At 46.0% G+C, this 20,187-nt stretch overlaps 2 protein-coding genes across 4 annotated transcripts in view; one reads left to right on the top strand and one right to left on the bottom strand.

Annotated features, from left to right (window-relative positions):
* The window catches only part of OSBPL10 (oxysterol binding protein like 10), a 2,898,140-nt gene that overhangs the window by 1,746,741 nt on the left and 1,131,212 nt on the right, over nt 1-20,187 (bottom strand). The gene's annotated exons all lie outside the window — the stretch shown is intronic.
* The window catches only part of GPD1L (glycerol-3-phosphate dehydrogenase 1 like), a 255,694-nt gene that overhangs the window by 228,454 nt on the left and 7,053 nt on the right, over nt 1-20,187 (top strand). Inside the window, exons 6-7 of the mRNA XM_069648809.1 lie at nt 3,687-3,920; nt 5,620-5,726. Coding sequence (XP_069504910.1) covers nt 3,687-3,920; nt 5,620-5,726 — 341 coding nt within the window. The remainder of the gene's footprint in view (nt 1-3,686; nt 3,921-5,619; nt 5,727-20,187) is intronic.

Genomic DNA, 20,187 nt, shown 5'->3' on the forward strand with positions numbered 1-20,187 from the left:
AGGGTCAGCGAGGCGGCGAAGCACTCCGGCCCCACAGCAGGTCCCTGTCCAACGAAAATGGCGGGTGCCGTGGGGGGGGGAGGGGTCCGGCTGCTACAATGATGCACACAGATGGTCACCCCCAACTCCCCGCACCTCAGTTTACATCAATATACGTGGCAGGAGCTCCGGCAATTGCTTCCTTGCTTCATAAGAGACACTGCCAAACCCTGAAATGTATGCTTTTTCCCCGAGCCTCTGCCGGAGCACTCAGACTGCGGCCATTTCGCGAGCTGTGCAACAGCGCCCCCCTCCCCTCACTCCAACCCCCCAGCCCCATGCCTCTGTTTTTGAAAATCCACCCGAGCATGCTTGGAGATCACATGCTCTGGTCAGAAGACCAATATCTAGAATGCACTTATTACACAATCCTATAACCACTAGTGTTATACTCTATACATTGTTAGACCCAGGCATTTATTAACGGCTAACTTGTTTAGAGATATCATAGGTGCTGTGTCTTACAGGGCCCAGGGCCAGTTCCTGTTTGGGACTGACAGGTGCTCCTTTCTTCAGCAAACTGTAAGAGAAGCCCCCTCCAGCCATATAAGCGTCCAGTGCGCCCCTATTCTATGCTCTGTTAAATTGCCACAAACCCCGATTTTAACTGCTTGAGCAGTTTAAAAAAAATAAAATGAAAGTCATGAAACATTTACCAAGCAGCGACTTCATACCCAATACTTATTATCCGACTGGGCATGTGGGCTTCCGCTTGTACGAAACCCACTCTATATTTATACGGCTACAAGAATTTGAAATCCCAATATGTAGTTTGGGTGCTTTTTTGTGCTGTCAAACCACTGCTGTTCCCATCAACTGGCTTGTTGGGGCCCATTTTATCAACCCTAGTAGCTGAAATGCTTGAAGCTTTCAACCGGACCACATGCAGGAGGAAAAACAAACTATATATGTGTATGCGGCCACCCCCGGATTAATGTAGTGATTATGGGTCATTTACAGCCTTCTTGTTGGCTTGTGTTTTGAAAGAGAGAAGAAAGGGAAGTTGCACAAGATCACGCGGTATAGTTGTGTGGAAGCTGGGAACCTGAGAATAGAATACCGCCGGGGGGTGATTTCCTGTCTGCAAAGTTTGATGTTATTAGGTGATGAATGTAACGCAAATGTATAGGGTTATTTTTGGTGCAAACAAACGCATTGGATTCATGCTGTCATCTATTCAGGCTGATACTGGTTTTATCAATTTTATTGCGAGGTTTGATGTTGCTGGGTGAGGAAGCAATCTCAAGTGTATAGGGTTATTCTGGGTGCAATCAAATGCATGGGCTTCATTTTCTGTTTATACACGGATGATGGGCTTATCTATTTTATAGCCAATACATTTTGATACTTTTATATAAAACATTTTTGGGATTCGATTAAATTTTTGGGAGTCCCATTAAATGTATAGAGGGTTCAATATATCCATTTATAGCCTGCATAGGGGCTCTTATCAAATTTATATAACATTTTGGGGATCAATAAAATATATATAAAAAAATTATGGATGTCAATCAAATTTATTGGGGTTCTGGGGCATGACCACCTCTCAAATTTGCTGCTTGATGGACTATGTCCCCTACAACTACTAACCTCAGATGACCTGGGAGGTAAAGGTTATATCATTTTTAGGAAACATGTGCGTTTGTAGACGGATGCTTCTTTGAACCACATGTATACTTTGGCATTTTAAATCAAAATATTAAATTCCCAGTGTGCCATGCATTCTTCTTTGGCTTCTTTCAATTTGAAATGTTTTTGTATGTAATTTTTCAGCTGTGGTTCAGCCTAGATCTGTTGTAATGGTTGTTTATTATCTGGCTTAGAGACAGTTCTGGATTTGCATGGCTAGTCTCTAGTCGTGGGTGTGCCTTATTCCTGAGGACTTGTGTTCAGACTAGTAAACGTATGTTTTCAGTTTAAGATTTATTCCAGAATCTTGGTTTTGGGTTGGTGCCCATACTTCACTTCCAAATGCAAGAATTGGTTTAATTGCAGGGATCTCGCTATATAGAGAGTCACAGATGGGTCCGTGCGTGTCCATTTGGCTTTTGTACCATATGACCTGTGGGAACCTTCACGAGCCACGTAGAATTAGTCCCTGGTGTATAGACCTGCAAGCTTTTGGCTCTCTAAATTCCCATCTTCTCTAACCAGTAGTGAGGGATGCTGGGAGTCCTGTCTTTTCTAGGGTATCTCCTTACAAACATTCTACTGCTGGTGATGTCTTTCTTTTAGAAAACATCCCTTTGCATGTTTTTGTTTCTTTTTCAACTTTAAGGACAATTAACTGCTTTTCCATGATCAAGTCTTAGTAGTCCTTCTTTTGTCTTCGTTAGAAAGACCAATTTGTCGCCAAGGGAGTAGCAGTATTCTCTCATGTAGCAGAGACATACCAGACAAATCAAGAATGATGGGTGGTTTGTGTATGAATGTGATAGGATGGGGTGTAGGCATTATCCCTGTTTCGCTCCCTTTTTCTACTTGAATGTCTGTTAGCACCCCGTTCCCTTTGATACTATATATTGAGTCTGCAACTTCTTTGTCCTATTTTCTCTGCCGTATGTGGTGAGTTTTAGAAGCAGTTCTTTGTACCAGACAATTTGCATGTTCTATAGACTTTAAAGACTTTTCCCTCGGGGGTTCTTTGGAAATTCATCTGATTGTGTTTTTTTGGGCGGGGGGGGGGGGTATATGTGCTCTGTTGGGGTGTACCTGTCATTGAGGAGGTTTTGCCATTGTTATACCTCCACACATACCTTGGCTTGAGGTTTGGTTCCATTGTCTGTGTTTTTGCAAAGAGGAATGAGGCGGTGATCCTACCCTGTAAGGCAGCGCCTGCTAGGCAGGTTCTGGTTAAAGCATTTTGTTAGACGTTCTTGTAGCTTGGTTCTTGCTTTCTGCCTCTCGCTTGCTATCGGACTTTGTTCCTCGCACTTTGAAGCCAACTACTCGCACACACTATACAAAGTGTAACTTGCCAACATTACCAAGACCTGCTAACCCTCAAATCCGTACCTCATAAGTAGCTGCTGGCCTCAAGATGTATTCTTACATACAAAGCCCATTGGGCCGAGTACAAAAGGATTTTCTGGTCCTAACTAAACTTAATCCCCCATAAATATGAAACTTGTGGATGAAAGATGCACCTAGTTTTCAAGGGTGAAAAACTTGAATGCACTTAGCAAATTGTGTGCTGTAGGTCCGTAGCTTGTACTGTGTCGGTAACTTGAACGAGGGGCTGCAGGAAGTTGGATTGATGAAGGGGTGGAAGGCCAAAATTTGCAGCCACCAACCAGAAATCCTTAAGGGTTTTGCCTAACCACAGCTGTTCAAAAATTTCTCAAATTTCATTTGCTCCTACATTGGTACTTCTAAAGTGGCACTGAATTTTTTTAAATGAATGAATATTTCTAAAAGGTTTTTCTAATAACTATCCCTAAAACGTTCCTGTGCAAAATGTGAATGAAAAGCTTTGTGACTCAACAAAATGTTCACATTTTGTGCATGGGCTCAATTTGCACAACTTGTACCAATAAATATGCTTTGCTTGATCTGGGCCAATCGTCCTCCAGTTTGCTATTCCCCTCTTGGCAGCAGATAGTTTTAATGTCAGTTTAATTTTTAAATGTTTTTTCCCCCACGTTCAGAATATTGTGGCAGTGGCAGCCGGATTCTGCGACGGTCTGGGGTGCGGCGATAATACGAAAGCTGCAGTGATCCGCCTTGGCCTCATGGAGATGATCGCATTTGCTAAAATCTTCTGCAAGGGACCAGTGTCTACCGCAACATTCTTGGAGAGCTGCGGTGTGGCAGACCTTGTAACCACCTGCTACGGTGGTCGGAACCGCAAGGTGTCTGAAGCATTCGTCAAAACTGGAAAGGTACTTAGTAATTTTACAATCTTGAGCTGTATGTATGAGTCTATCCAGAAGGTTATAGTGGGCTTTACCTTCAGTTCAACCAGTGCCGGGATCACCCTTGTTAAGGCTTTTCTGCTGGGTCCCATTCTGTGATTTAAAGCACATTTCGATTTGGTTACCCCTCAATGTGTTTGAAACAGTTGCTTTTTCCATATAAGGTGTCCTTGGCCTTCATTAGCAATTGGAAGTTATTTACCTTGACTAAACTAACCAATTCTTGTAATGCAATACATTTTGTTATAGGTCTCACGCAAAGCTTTGTAACCTCAGAAGCTGGCAGAGTGTTAAAATATTGTGCATACGAGGTGCTAGCAGACTTACAGACGTTGGGTGGGCATTCTGTCTTGGGATAATATTCCCCAACTTGTTATCCTCTGCTTTCCCTCAGGCAATAACCTGGTGGAGGCATTTACCCACGATAATGCCGAACTCCGCTTTCTGCCAGGCTTAATTGTGGCCCTGCACTGGTGGTTAACGGCGACATCCTCTGCCCGTTTCCTCCCACTTTTGTCTAAGTTTGATTGTAGCAGCTCTTACTGGTGTGTCATCTGTCAAACAGGTTGTGACACAACCGTTCTTGTCGGTCCCTTTGTGATATGGAATTAACACAGGTTAAGCAGCATTTATAAAATGCACTTCGCACCCAAGTAAGTGCAATTGTGAAGGGAATTATTTTTTCTTTCTTCCTAAAACATAGACTTGGTATTGATGTTTGAGCATTATAAGGTCACCTTGGGCGCTGCGGTCTGGTGGGACTGTTTGCATTTGTGAAAAGTGAGGCAATCTTGGATGGGAAAATCAGTGTGACCAAAGCTACTGTGGCAGCTCCCACTACAGCAAAGCCTTGACCGACTGCTGATGAAACTGTACATCTGCCCAGCCGCAAACCTAGTGCGAAAAGGCAGTAGAACCGCAAGATGAGAAACATCAGAGAAGGTGAAAAGATACCAGAGTAGGGCAGGTTGGATGCATAAGGTTGGGGGTGGGGGGGAGAGGGATGAGGTGCAGGGAAGCGTGTGAGAATATACAGTTCTAGGCTATGGCCATGACCTTTACCAACACTTAGAAACCAACCTTGTCCAAAGTATTTGATCAGGGCGATTGGATCCGATTTTAAGAAAGGGCACAGGACGAACATGAAATCCTTCATAGAAGTAAGCCGTGGGTGACTGCTCATCAGGTGGTCAAGTGAACCTTCCTCTCATGTAGTCCGAACAGTCGAGCAGGCATTTCGCTCAAGCTCTTTTTTTTTTTTGGGGTCTGTTATTTACCACACACGACCCAAAATGACTCTGAAGCTTGTAGAGTGATTTATACATTCTGGAAACTGAAATGGGAGTCCTCTGTAGGCGCTCATTTTTAGGTGGCGAGCATTCCAGGTGAATTGCATCATTTGGCCATGCTCACCAAGACAGCAAATGCAATGCTCAAGTTTTTCCTCGTCATGCATGAGAAGGTGATCAGTCTTTTTTCCCTTTGAATTCTGTGGCTTGCAGTTTTCCTAAATTTAAAATGGACAGAAGTCTGAATTCCAAGAAACATTGTATGACATGCCCACGAATGGCATGGGAAAAACCGCTCTGCAAGATGACATGTCTAGACTAAGCTGTACTAAGGTGGGCATTTTGTTCTGAACGGTTTGGTTTATTTTTTGTTCAAGAGTATTGAAGACCTGGAGAAAGAGATGCTGAACGGTCAGAAGCTGCAAGGACCCCAGACATCGGCGGAAGTTTACCGTATCCTTGAACCAAAGGGACTAGTGGATAAGTAAGTGAAGTGCCTTTTATTGTACAATACTGCAATACATTCAGAATGGCTCTAGTTTGGGGGAAGTTTCATAACCTTTTCATGACTATTTGTCACTATCAAACCACCTGTGTTCCCACTGAGCTTGCGCTCCTGTTTCCAGGCAACGCAGCTGCGAAAAAAAGTTCTGCTGCTCAGGTGGTAGAGACCCACTTTGCCATGTCATTGATTCTCCCTTACATGATCATCTCTAATTGCCCCTGGGCTGATGTGGACAGACCTTTTCTTGCTCTGAATTTGACAAATGGCTTTTAGACAATGCTGAACTGCACTTTGACTTATTCTATTTACTCGTGTTCACTTTGACCAGCCAGTGCTGGATTAAGAATTCTCACTACCACTCACTCGCAGCTCCTTTTGTACAACTACAGCCAGATTTGAATTGTTTATCGGCCCCTAATTTGAACAGTTGCCTTTGTACTTTGTATTTACTGTTGACTCAGAGAGTTGAACACTCTCACATACTTGTGTTTAATCTTTTGCCAAGAGTGTAGTTTCCAAGGAACTACATGTCCCAGCATCCCTGTCACGAATGGCACTCTGTCAAGAGTGGCACAGTGTACGCAGGTAGGGTTTGGGTGGCTGTGCTGAAGTAAGGGAGCAGATAAGCGCACAGCAGGAAGTTCAACAAGCAAGAAGTTTAGGAAACAGTAGCTGTGAGCCAAAAGGGGCAAAAGATACAAAGGTACAAACAAACTGTATTCCCTCTTGGGGTGTATGCTGAAATGGGGAAAGAGTGTCCCACGAACCTTAGTAAACTCCAGCCTTCTGCACAGATTGCTATAACAGAGTCCCACGCTGTATGCTCATGGCTGGGAACAATCGCAGTGGGTGTCTAACACTGAAAACGCGACAAAGGAAGGGGCAGAGGTTGCCTGCCGGAAACCAACAGGTGAGCTCTGTACAAAGGGATTACATAAGACACATGAGAAGACAAGAACAGAAATATCCAGTGAAACGGAAGTCAATGAGCAATCTAGCAGAAGGAAATGCAGTTAGACTGAAATAGATAACTTAAGGTGGAGTACAGAGGACTCGAGGAAGAGAACAAGGAGCAGCAGTCAGGAAAACAGAAGGGCTGCAAATTAGAAAGCAGGTCTGCAGTCAAGAGTGGTACTAGGTGCAGGCAAACTGTTTTGGACTGCGGAGGACTGTAGTAGGCTGCAAGGCAGGGAGTCCAGAAGAACAGAACAGGACAGAGAGATTAGTAGTAGGCGACAGAGAGCCCAAAAGAATAGGGCCGCGAGGTAAGGAGCCCAGAGGAGCAGGACTGTAGGCAGCAGAGGGAGTCAGGCTGCAAGGAAGGAGCCCAGAGGACACGGGCTAAAGGCAGCAGAGGGAGCAGGCTGCAAGGAAGGAGCCCATAGGACAAGGGCTTGGAGACAGCAGAGGGTTGCAAGCTGCATGGTAGGGAGCCCAGAGGACAAGGGCTGTAGGCAGCCGGAGTGAGGCAGGCTGCAGGGCAGGGTGCCCAGAGGACAAGGACGGTAGGCAGCCGGAGTGAGACAGGCTGCAGGGCAGGGAGCCCAGAGGACAAGGATTGTAGGCAGCCGGAGTGAGGCAGGCTGCAGGGCAGGGAGCCCAGAGGACAAAGACTGTAGGCAGCCGGAGTGAGGCAGGCTGCAGGGCAAGGAGCCCAGAGGAGCAGGGCAGCAAGGAGTGAGCCCAGAGGAGCAGGGCCGCTGACTGTAGAGGGCTGCGGAGGACTGTAATAGGCTGCAAGGCAGGAAGCCCAGAGGACAAGGGCTGTAAGTAGAAGGCAGCGGAGCGTGATCGGCTGCAAGGCAGGGAGCCCAGAAAGGGCACTGGAACAAAACAGGATAATGCAGCAACAGGAACAGCATACAAAGTAAAGGGTCAAGGCAAACAGGAGCGGGGAGAACTCAAGATGCAAGACACTGTGCTTCTGCAGGCAGCTGCATATACAGCCCTGCCCTGTTCTGAGGCAGGCTAATTGACAGCACCTGGAGCCGCACACCTAAAGACAACCTGCCTCCTCCCTCTCTGGTCCTGAGCAGGTGGAAGCAGCACTGGCCGCTAGGGCTTCTGGGGATTGTGGTCCCAATAACAATGAATGAGAATAGCCAGGAATTGAGGACTGTAACCAGGTGCATTATGGTAGATTTAGTTAATTGAATAAAATAAGAAAGAACCAAAGTTGAGCAATTTGAAACAAAAGACCAAGGCGTGAAAAGGAGTTGTTCAAGGAATATTAGGAGGATAAATGAGTACCAAGTAGTCCATGATGGTTGCCAATGCGTGCCCCAGAGGCGTGGGCATGACAATCCCACCTCCTACTATTTGAAGCATCAGGTGCTTCAGCACCAGTGCTTCATTGACAAGACCATCTTCGCTGGTCATCAGTGTCACGGCACTACGCTATCTTCCCCCACAGAAGTAAATAAAGTAAGACTCCCAAACTTGCCGCTCTCAAAATGGGATTCCTAGAAGGCGAATCGCTATCATTGGCTACACTAATGGTCAATCGTATTGCACTTATCAAGAGACTGAAACTTGCCAAAATGGATGCCGTACACAACCGACAGAACTCAGTAGACAACATGAAAGAAAACACTCATTGCCATCCCTCAATCGATGACACAGATGGCCACGCCACCATCTGTAACAATAACAGTCCCTCGCCACAAGCACAGCAAAATGGTACATCTCCCAACATCACCAAAGACCCCCACACTTTGCGCTCTGACGAGAGGACAGCACAATATCTAGGGAAGCAAACGGATTCCAACTCTGGTATTATGATAAGGATTTATGATATGAAGACTACTGCAGACTGTCCTGAAGACAAGATAATATTAAGCAACCAACAACACGAATCCCCAACTCTAAATCTAAAAACATGTCGGGAGTCATTCAAAAAATGGCTCACCTTAAAATCAGATTGCTGAATAATCATACCAGCGATATTCACGATATGATAGTGGACAGTAATCTAGATATATTGTGTTTGACGGAAACATGGATCAAGGACACTAGTGGTCCTGCTGTCAGTCTAGCAGTACCCCAGGGTATTTCATCCTCTGCAGAAATAGGGAAACTGGGGTGGCAATTATCGCAAAGATTAATCTAGGCCTGTTTACATCCCCAGTCTCTTGTCGGGACTGTGAAATTCTGTTTACGAAAATTACATCCAATCCCAATAGCTCTCTAAATATTGTCTTGTTATACGGACCACCCTCAGCAATGCCCAAAGGAAATAACCAACACCTTGAACTCTCTAGAAGGCGCAAACAGCACCAATCTCTTTGTGGGTGTTCTTAACCGCTAGAAGGGGGACAAATCGGACAAAGAAGCAATCAAACTTGAGAGAGCTTTGAACAGCATAAGCTTCCAAGTCATTAATGATGAACCCACCACAGATAAAAATCACATTGAATGAATAGGCGTCTACCAGAAACCTTACAACTAAGATTGATCAGAGACGCCATGCATTTGGTCCGATCATTACACCATTGATCTGCACATTCAGCTTCCTAAAGTACACATTAAGCGACCCAATCCTGCAAAATCAGTCACTAGCAGAAATCTCAAAAAGATAAACCCCATGGTGGAAACGTCTAGTACTGATTCTGCTGAACAACTTGCCCACCTAATATAAAAAAAAGTTAACCATAATGCTGGACAAGGGAGCCACACCTAAAACTAGATTAGTTACGAATAATCCTAGCCATCAAAAATGGTTCAGTTCGGAACTGAGCACATTATAGAGTGAAAAGCAGAGACTAGAATCCACGTGCTCAAAACATCAATCTGCAGAAAACTAAGAGGCCTGGAAATGGATAGACAATCTACAAAAGCAAAGTGATAGAAAGCAAGAATTTCTATAACCTTGAAATACAACAAGCTGCCAACAGCTCCAGGAAACTTTTTGAAATCTTAAGACTGCTTGATACTAACAGTGAACCGACAAGCCCCCTCTTTCCCCCTCTTTCCCCCTCTTTCCCCTCTTTCCCCCTCTTTCCCCCTCTTTCCCCTCTTTCCCCCTCTTTCCCCCTCTTTCCCCCTCTTTCCCCCTCTTTCCCCCTCTTTCCCCTCTCTCTAATATCTGCCGTCGAAATGGAAGAAATTCTATTACGCATGAGGCTTACAGCATGCGCAGAAAACATAATATCGAAAATTATCCTGGAACATAAGCTTTTTGTTCCATTTCCCACAAGGTTTGTAAATGCCTCATTTAGAGGCGGCAAGGTTCCTAAATCCAGCCGAAGAAAGCCAATCTTGACCCTAAAGATCTCAATAATCTAAGACCAAGATCTTAGATAAAGCTGCATATATGCAGTCTGTCATTTGTAGAAGCAACTAAGATCCTTCACTTTAGACATTCAGGCTTTCAGCCCAATTGGAACACTGAGATTGCACTGGTAGACGTTCAGTTGCATGGGCTCTGCATCACGGAAGTTATTTGGGTATTCTGGCACTGCTAGATTTATCTGCAGCTTTCGATTTTGTGAACCACGGCATTCTCAAACAAACCATGCACCATCTTGTTCACTACTGTGATGAAGCAGTTGACTGGTTCCTTTCATTTCTAACAGATTGGGATTCATGAATCCTGTGTGGTCATGCCCGCTCACCCACATCTCCAATCTGGTATGGTGTACCACAGGGGGCAAGCCTGTCACCCATCCTATTCAATCTCTATATCCGGCCTCTCTGCTCCATCCTAAACAACCTGGGTGTGTTCTCTACCAACAACCTAGACGACACCCCGTTAGTCATAGAAACAACAGGAGACTACACAACTGATTCTGCGACCCTTACTACAATTTACCATCATATTGAAGATTGGATGTCATCTAATTGGCTGTGCATCAATGGCAACAAGACAGTTACTGAACTTTGGTTCAAAAGCTGCACGAGGGAAACAAAGGACTGCCTATGCAAGTTTCCAAATAGGCCCGAGTTGCCTTCCCATTCAGAGTAAAGTGAAAACCTTGGGTATCCATCTGGAGTCCTCCTTAAACTCTGATGACGAAGTCAATCAATTGACAAAAAACTAACTATTCCCTTCACTTTAAAAACATGCAGCCATATATCACCAGAGACAACAGCGCGATCATTGCACGAGCCAGATTTCTATCTAGGCTGGATTATTGTAATGCATTACTAAGTAGAGCCTCATCTACCAGCCTAAGGAAATGTCAAGTGCTGCAAAACAATGCTTTATGCATTGTTAATAAACTTACAAGGCAGGAGCACGTCTCGGCCTACAGAAAAATCTACATTACCAATCCAGGAACGCATACATTTTAAAGTGGGATCAATCGTTGACAAATGTTTGTCACCTCCGTACTGTCTAATCGGAGCATTATGGTCCGCCAATAAAAAGTAAATCATATATCCCAAAGTACAAGTGCAAATATGGCCAGGGAAGATCCTTTGAGTAAAAGCGGCTACAGTTTGGAACTCTCTCCTCTCCTCTCCTCTGACAGGGGAACACAATTAAGAATCTTTAGGAAAGCCTTAGAACACTGCTATTTAAGTAATCCCCCTTCCTCCTGTAATTCTTGTTTATAGACCCATACCTTCATGTTCTGTCCTTATGTGTTGCTCCCTGATGCCGGAGGGCTTTTGGTTAATTAAATATAAATAAATGAAGACTGATTTCTAAGACCTAGATCGCTGAATGGCTGGAGCGCTGTTATTCAGATATTGCATGGTCATCCTTAATGCCTCAGGAGTTTGGTGTCGTAAAGTTCGCGACCAAGGCCCAGTGTCCAGGCAATGCAGCAAGCAGATATGGGGTGGGATGCATTCCGCTAAGGAGGAATGGACCCAATGTAGGACCAATTCCCCAAAAATTCTTTGGTCTTTTTTTTTTCAATGGACAAACTATATTTTGAAATTGAAATGAAGATCTGATGAACACCAGCTAACAGTTTGGGCTTCTGTGTAGCAGTTGCCAGGCACAGTTAGTGGTATTATCTACCCATTGTTGGTAGCAGGTGCAGAATGGTGCATCTAATAGCAGTGCCTGGCGAAAGCTTAAAACCTACGCGCAAGCCGAAAATGTTGGCTTTGCCAATGCTCGTTTTTAACAGGACATCAGTGAAGGACATGAAGAATGCTTATAAATCTGGTGGCTGAAGGCAGGCCTGGTAAGACACTTTTATTACAGCAGTAGCGTTTTTACAACTCCAATTAAGTAATTAACTCCCAGAATACTGCTTTGAACAAACACTGGCAGGCAGTTTGAATGCATAGGCTGATGGCAAGGCTGATTAAAGCAACCTCAGAGTTCATGAGGTGGTGTTTTGAGCAGGCATAGGCAGGAATGTGTGGGAGTGGCCATAGGGTTTAGCATGGCCAAGGGCAGGCAATGGGCATGAACACAACCAAATAACGCTTAGACTCTGTGTACCTACTTATGTCATTCCTCCCAATCTGTACTCCAATGCAATAGTTTTGGCTCATAGGTGTCGTAAGCGGCTCCTAATAGATCAAACTAAAAAGCTCTTGGTTATTGGGCATCACCCAGTAAGCAGACTCTTCCTCTGGGGAACTTGCTTCTGCAAATGTAACTTACAACCTTTATCCATTGCATGTGACCCATTATGCTTTAAATGTCTTCTTGGTGTGTTGATAAACCTTTATACACAGTTACTGTAACATAGTCATGGTTGTATGGCATCAGTTGGTCTGGGGAGATAAAAGTACCTTTCCGTAGTGGTTAGTGTCAATCTATCCAGGCTCTTCTAGACAGTGGCGGTTCCTTATTTAGGGCAGGAGCTGAAGAGCCTCCCACACCCCTCTTGGCCTTCAGAAAGTATGAAGAAACCCGTGTGCAGCAGCATATATGATTGATTCTTTGACCACGTGCAGCGAAGCTACAGAAATTAAATGATTATCCCATTCGCATTGCGTGGCTTTTTATGCAGCTTTTGCTATGTATACTGCAAAGAGCTCATAGGATCTGTGCAGTTAGTTTAACTGTAAACTAGTAGTGAAAGGAGGCTGGCTGGGCGCTAGAGCTGTACCCCTTAATGTATGCGCAAACAGTGCAGTGTAAGCAGACACAGGATATGCCTAGTAACACAGTGGGGTTAACATTTGTTCATTGGCGGTCTGTCAGCCAGTGACATTTCTATGTGTTGGTGGGGTCAGATCACGTGGGTGCACGGCACGAGAGCCAGAGCTGTGTGGTGTGGACTTTTTACTGGAGTGTTAGTTTAAGCCCTCTCAGCCAGCCAAGGCCTGTGTGAGCCAGCAGGGCGTGTTTGGCCTAGCTTAGCCCGAAGGAGTAGAAGCAGAGACCCATGCGTGCCAGTTTGGAAGTCCATAACTTGTGGTAAGTAAAGTTTGAAAGTTCAGTAGTATGTGTGCATCCTCCCCTAGCCAGCCCCTACGGTGCCTAGACCGACTATTGGGTTGGGTCGGGTCCATTCCCTGTCTGCACAGATTGCCTGTGTGTTTGACGTTTCCTTCTGTTGTTGACAGGAGTAAGCTAAAGCCAGTACAGATGCACTTCTCAGCTGCTGCTGCCCGTTAAACGTGCACCTCCCAGCCTCTGCGTATACATGGGTGTCCCCCGTCCATGACTGCACTCTCCTCTCAGGTAAAAACAGAGGTGATGGCTTGAAGGTTTAGAATGAATCTTAACCACTGGCATTGCTCTGGGCAACCCTCCAGACCATCATTCTTCGCCTGCCAAGCCATTACAGAAGGGAAAAGAACATATGCAAATCAGGCTTAGCCCCACCCCAAAAGGGGCAGTCCAGCCCAAACTGCTAGGTCACACCCCTTCTGCACGAGACCACAAGCATCCCCAGACATGTTTCGGCCTTGTTGGGCCTCATCAGTGAGTAGTGCTTGGGTCGCTAGGCCCAGCAGGCACGGGACCCACGTCTGGGCATACCCGTCCCACTCGGGGTGACAAAGCAAAAACAAAGATTCATTCTAAACCTTCCAGGCATCACCGCTTTGTTTTTGCTCTCCTCTCGGGTGACCGGGGCTCTGGGGCAGGCTCCTGGTGAAAGCAAACTTCAGGTTTCAGGGTCCTCAAAGAAGAGCAAGAGCCCAGTAGCCCTTCATATAGCTCTGAGATCACGGTGACAGGACCATGGCGAGCCTGCACCTAGGGGCAACCAGGAGCTGAAGAGTCAGCACCTTGTGCAGTGTATACAAATCAAAGCCTTGTGTAGTGTGCACTTAGCTCATACAGCAGCAGGCACATGGAGAGACGGTGCCCTGTCCTTTTAAGATAATGGAGAGGCTCAGTATGTTCCCGAAAAGACAGCGCCCATGAGCAGGCCCTGAAGAGGCAGCCCCATTTTATTTATATATTTATAAAACGCACCGAAACCGAGGGGCATCTGGGCACTGATTTACATGAGTAGTGGTTACAAATATAGATGGTACAATAAAGTGCATAGATCTGAGTTTCTGGTCTGTGGCGTTGACAATTGCCACATGATTATAGAGTTGTGCGGTTCAGTTACTTTTGGAGTTATTGGGAGAAGAGCCAGGTTTTGAGGCCCTTGCAGAAGGACCAGAAGGAAGTATCTGGTCTTCGAGCTAGGAGCAGGGCATTCCAGTGTTTGGCAGCGATCACAGGGAAGCTGCTGCCTCTGGCCTTCTGACGCCTGTATCTGAGAATGGTGAGTAAGTGTGAATAGGCAGCCCACGTTGGTCTGATGCATTGGGCTTTGGAGAATTTTCTGGACAAGTAAGTCGGGGCAGTCTTTGGTAGACATTTGTGGGTCAGGGACAGTGTTTTGAACCGGATAGGTTCTTGGACAGGTAGCCAGTGGATGTTTAGTCTAGCTGTGGAGATATTGTCTTTTTAGAGATGTTTAGAGCGGCTCTTACAGCGTTATTCTGGATGACACTTTTCATATTGTGGGTGGCTGGAGCCTGCAAAGAGTGATTTACAATAGTCAATCCTGGATAGCATAATGGCTCTAGTAAATGTTATGCAGCTATCGGCGGTCAGAAAGGGCCTGCAGGCATTGATTAGTTTAGCGATGTATGCTGTCGCCGATGCGATTGTTTGACCTGTCCAGATAGGGATAGCTCAGAGTCTTAGAATACTCCCAGGGTTTTTACTTCTTTAGCAACGGTGAGGTTGTTCCTGTCGATAATGAAGGATTTGTAGGAGTCGTTTTTGTTAGCTGCGGTTGTGTGCTAATAAGGAGCAGTTCCGTTTTCTCATTTAGGCATAGTCTGTGTCGTTCCATGCAGGCTTGAATCGTGTGTTAGAGTCAATGACATAGTTGCCGGAGATGGATAGGATGGTTTGGGTGTCATCCGCATTGTTGGTGTAGGTGAGACCCAAGTCTTCTAGGAGGTCAAAGAGGAGCTTAGTGAAGATATTGCATAGTGTTGGTGAGACACATGAGCCGTGTGGCACTCTGAAAGTGACTGGGGCGGCTTCAGCAGAGATGGAGAATACTCCCATTGTGCTGTAATATAAGGACTCTATCCGCACTATGGCTTTGGTTGAGAAATGGGCAGCTGAGAAGTGTTGGCAGAGGATTTTGTGATTGACCAAGTCAAAGGCAGCTGAGAGGTCAAGTAAGAGGAGGATGGCTGGGTTTCCTTTCTTTGTTTTGATTTTTAGGTCCAGGCGGGCGGATTCCGTTCAGTGCCCAGCGCGAAACCCTGATTTGCGTAGGCTGAGGAGGTTGTACGTTTCGAGGAATTTTGAGATTTGCAAATTGGCAGTGCGGAGTATTGAGGAAAGTTACGGTCTGATAGGGCGGTAGTTAGTGGGAATGTTGGCGTCTAGTGTAGGCTTCTTGAGGTGGGGGTGAGGGGAAACCTAGGCTTCTTTTAGGTTCTCTGGCACATTGTCAGTTGAGAAGGGGTTATTGATCAGCGCCGTAATGAAAGGGGCGCGCTCTTTGGCACAGTGTTTTACAAGAGAGGCAGGACAGAAGTCTCCTTGGCATCTGGATGGTTTCAAGCCTTTAATCATTTTGGTCCTTTCAGTGGTTGTGACTGGGGCGAATTCAAACCAGTGGGAGATGATGGATGATGGGTGGTGGAGGAGGGGCTTCTGGTCTAGATGCTGCTCAGCCGGCGAGAGATTTGTTTATTTTGATGTGGCCTTTGTTTGGAGTACAGAGATTTTTTTGGACTTTTTTTTTTTTTTTTTTTATTTTTTTTAAAAAAAAATATTTTTTATGTTCCAGCGCCAAGGGAGGTCTTTAATGCAATTAGCTCACGTTGTATGCATCGCTTTTGGTTTGAAGAATGGCTTTTTGTATTTTTTGGAAAGGTTAGTGAATTGCTGTTTCATCACGTCTGAAGGTATTTTTTTCCCATGCAGTCTCAGCTGCTCTTTTTGTGGTGCATAAGGCTTTAACATTGGTGGTGTACCAAGAATTCAGGTGTGTCTTTGGTTTGGGTTTTTCCGAATTGTCAGGGGTGTGCTACCTTGCATGCGAGTAGGCTGTTAGAGGTAGCATCGGGGGGGGTTTGGGGGGGAGAGTAGGTTGGCTGGAGTGATGTTGTGTGAATTTCTCGAGAGGGAAACCGGTGCTGGTTGGGTCGAGATTTCCCCATTGTACTATCTTAGTAATAGTTAATGTGAAACCCTTATGGTCAGACCAAGGTCAGGGAGCGTTAGCTAGTATGTTGGGGTTGCAGTTGAAATCTGCTAACCAATCTAGTGTGCAACCTTTATCATGTGTGGGGCTTGAGATCCAGTGGGTGAAGCCTAGACCTTCAATGGTATTGGCTAGGGCATGTGCATGGGTATCGGAGGGGTCGATCAGACCGAAGTTGACACCTCCCAAAATAATGATTTTGGGGGAGGGCTTGGTGTTGGTTGAGAGGAGTTGTGCAGTTTCTTCCTCGAAGGAAAGCAGTGGGCCTGGGGGGTCTGTAAATTAAGTGGATTGTGAGGGTGAGGGTGGATATGGAGATTTTGATTGAGAGCCTTTTGTCAGAATCCATAATCACCGGCTCTACCATACTATAATTCTGAGTCATTAAAAATGCACAGTGGCGATGCTGCAGTGTGTTAAGAATGCAGGTTTGCCAGCACAGACATCTGGTTACTATATTTAAATTGGGTGGAGGCTTCCTTTGTCTGGTAAGATAGCTTGACGAGGTGAGTGGTCTCCTCTGAGCCCTGTGTAAAACCTGCAGGGAGAGTACTGGTAGGGCCGACTCAGACCCACGTACTTGCATTTAGTCCATTTAAGAGATTGCTAACTTTGGTTGTTATGGCGCTTCGGGGTGGTGAAGCCGGCTGGAGGCACTATATCGAAAGCGTTTCCGTAGCCAGATGGGCTGGGCCCGGATAATGTTCACTGTCACATCGGTGCATGTCTTTGCCTAGCTATACTTGAATGGCGTGGCACAGTGAACGCCTGCATGCGATTGGAACACAGTGAATTTACTGCCATAGGAGACCATGCACGTCCAGTGACACATTAACTTTCACTAATGGTGCATGCACGGAGTGAATTGTTTCACTGTTTTTTAACGTTCTCTTTGGGTGTTAAATATACCATAGTCCATTATCTTGGAAAAATAAATAAACTAGTAAGTTTGCAGATTATTTATTTTTAATTTGCATTACGCAGGCAACCTTTCACGGGGCACACTGAAGAAATACAAATATATGCCTGGCGTTTTTAGGGCTGGTTGATTTTTTTGTGAGGTGAAAACAAGTACGTGGAGCATTGCCAGTAAATGCTTTATCAACGAGCATTGGCAATGGCAACAGTTTGGGCTTTTGGGAAGGCATGGGAAAGGCATTTGCCAGGCACAACTGTACTGTTACTAACAAGACATTGTTGGTAGCAGGTGGAAAATGGTGGGTACCTGTGCATCTAATAGCATGCCTTGCACGTGCTTACAACTTGTGCACAAGCCAAAAATGTGGTCTTTGTCAATGCTTCTTGTTTATAACAGGATTTCAGCAAAGGGCACACAGAGTGCTTCTAAATAATGTCTTAAAGCCGGTGTGGTAAGACCTTTTCAGTGGCCACTGGAATGGTGTTTTACAAAGGGAGGTGTCCGATTGGCGAACGCTCAATCACAATGCGAGTTTTGGTCTGTGAGGCCCCTTCCTGTTGAGCTGCTGGTGTTTTGATTGCATGGGTGCGAGGGAGTGTACTTGTAAGGACCGAAATGTGCAACTCTCTCCGGCGATGCGTGTGGAGGCGGCAGGGCGTGGGCAGTGGCAGATTTAAGGCAAAGGGCCCCGTGGGCAGCACCTGACACAGGGCCCTAGGTGGGCGGGTCATGGAGGCGGAGTTTTGGGTGGACGGAGTTGTCGTAACAAGTGCACAATGGCAAACTTTAGGGACAAAAGCTATTTTTTATGAAGTTGTCTTTATTACAGTTACCTAGGGGTCAGACTAGCTGGGCCTCCTCAGCAGGCTTTGCTATCAATTGTAATATTGTAGGATGAAGCCTAGAGCTAATGTTGGAAATTAACATGTTTCAAGGCTAAGGACGAAAGAGAATTACTTAAACCTTTTTAAGAGCACACAATTTCCTAGAAAAATGGCTCTAAGAAGTCTAGTTGGATCCAATGTTTCTAATTACAACACTGGACATTTTTCACAAAAATAGAAAACCTTGTAGAAATGTCTTTAAGTACACATTTCGCAGTACAATAATTTCAGTATTGTGCAACAAAAAAAACAGTTCCTTGATAGACGCAATAAGGGAAGTAAAAATACAATTGCCAGCTAAGCTTCATAAAATGATGCCACTGATTCAGGGCTGCAATAACCATAAGACAACTCTATAGGGTACTCTTCCCCAGCCAAGGCCTGGCCACGCAGCATATCAAACGGGCAGCCGCCACTACATCCAGCCCAGGGCATGCATTACTAATTAGACAACGAATCACAAAACTGACTGCCGAGGCCTTCCAGAGTTCACCTCACCAGGGGAGAGGCACCGAGAGGCCAAGCAGCGAATGTGTGGGAGGCCCTATGGCCGAGCTCTGAGTGAACAGAGAGGCTAGACTTCTACCAGCACCCCCAGAGAAGAAAGAACAATCACTGGATGGGCACTGACTGCACTGCTTTTAACACCTGCTTTTAACATAGCTAAGCATCACCCACCGAAATCCGCTAATTCCGAAATTCCCCCACACAAAGAGGCCAAGTACGGAATGTGCATGGTGGCTGCAGCTGCACACTTTCGTCAATAAAGAGGCCAACCACCTACTTGTCCCATTTGATCCCGACAGCAGTAGCTATGTCGAGGCCCAGCCAACACAAACAGTCAAGGAGGCGGGCAGTTCAGGACACATCAGCCTAAACTCTCCAATGAATTTAAAACGAAACGAGAACACAGTTACACACCCCTTAGTTTCTGAAGCGCTGACGACATAAAAAAAATAGTAAATCTGCCATATCTCTCATCCCTCTCAACCTGTCTCCCCTTCCACTCCTCACCCCTCCCTCCAGCGCCATGAAGCGGCTTACAGTGGCATAGCGCGGATTACACACCCCCTTTAAATAAATAGATCCATTTCCACACAAAGGCCTGCAGAAAAATGCTTATAAACACTGAAAAAAAAAAACACTGGAAGTAAAAAAACACCATCCAGCCCCCAACCCCACAATAGCCAAGCTTACCTGTTTTAGTAAGCAGCAGCAGCAGACCGCAAACACTGCTGGACGACAGCCTCCCTCGACTCGAGCAGCAGCACCTTCTCTTCTGCAGCTAGGCCTGGGCAATGGCGATTGGCGACTCCTTCCTCGTGGCACAACCACACCAGCACACATAACACTGAGTCACCTGGTAGAGGCGGATCTAACGTTCTCCTTTCTCCCTTCCAATCCTGGGCCAGTGTAGGGACATCACGAGACGTGTTTACGTCACAGTCGTCTCTCAGGTACCACCACTACGTACACTGGCCCAGGATTGGAAGGGAGAAAGAAAGGAGACTGGACTCTGGAGTGATGTCCAAGACGTCCAACAGAAAGGGCCCTGTGCTGCGTGAAAGGGGCGGGGCCTGACACAGGGGCCTGGTCTGCCTAGTGACCATTAGATCCGCCTCTGGGCGTGGGGACAGTGGGCCAGGCAAGAAGTCCACCACTCCACGCTGTGTTTCCACGGGTGCCGGGCAATAGCTGGGCTGCCGACGCAGCTGAGAGTGGAGGGCTGCGTGCTGAGCCTAACGCCTCACTGCCCCCCCCCCTTTCTCCCAATAATGCAATTGCACCTTCAAGCCTTCGGTAATAGATTTGGTGTTAGAAGTTGTTTTCTCGGATTGTCAGTTTACCAAAGTGATCAGTACCAGGTACAGACAGTAAACAACTTGTTGGTCCACAAAGGCCCAGCAATTACCAAGTAAAGCGTGTCATTGTTGGCACCTGCATTCCCAGATTTGCAGTCTGGCCCTTCAGTAACTTAAGTGCTGCAGCACAGGATAGCAGCTACATGCATAGCAAGGCTGGCACTGCTTTCATTTTGCTGTTTTTTG

The sequence above is a fragment of the Ambystoma mexicanum genome, chromosome 2q, assembly GCF_040938575.1.
Source record: "Ambystoma mexicanum isolate Mex_15411 chromosome 2q, UKY_AmexF1_1, whole genome shotgun sequence".
Lineage (NCBI taxonomy): Eukaryota > Metazoa > Chordata > Amphibia > Caudata > Ambystomatidae > Ambystoma > Ambystoma mexicanum.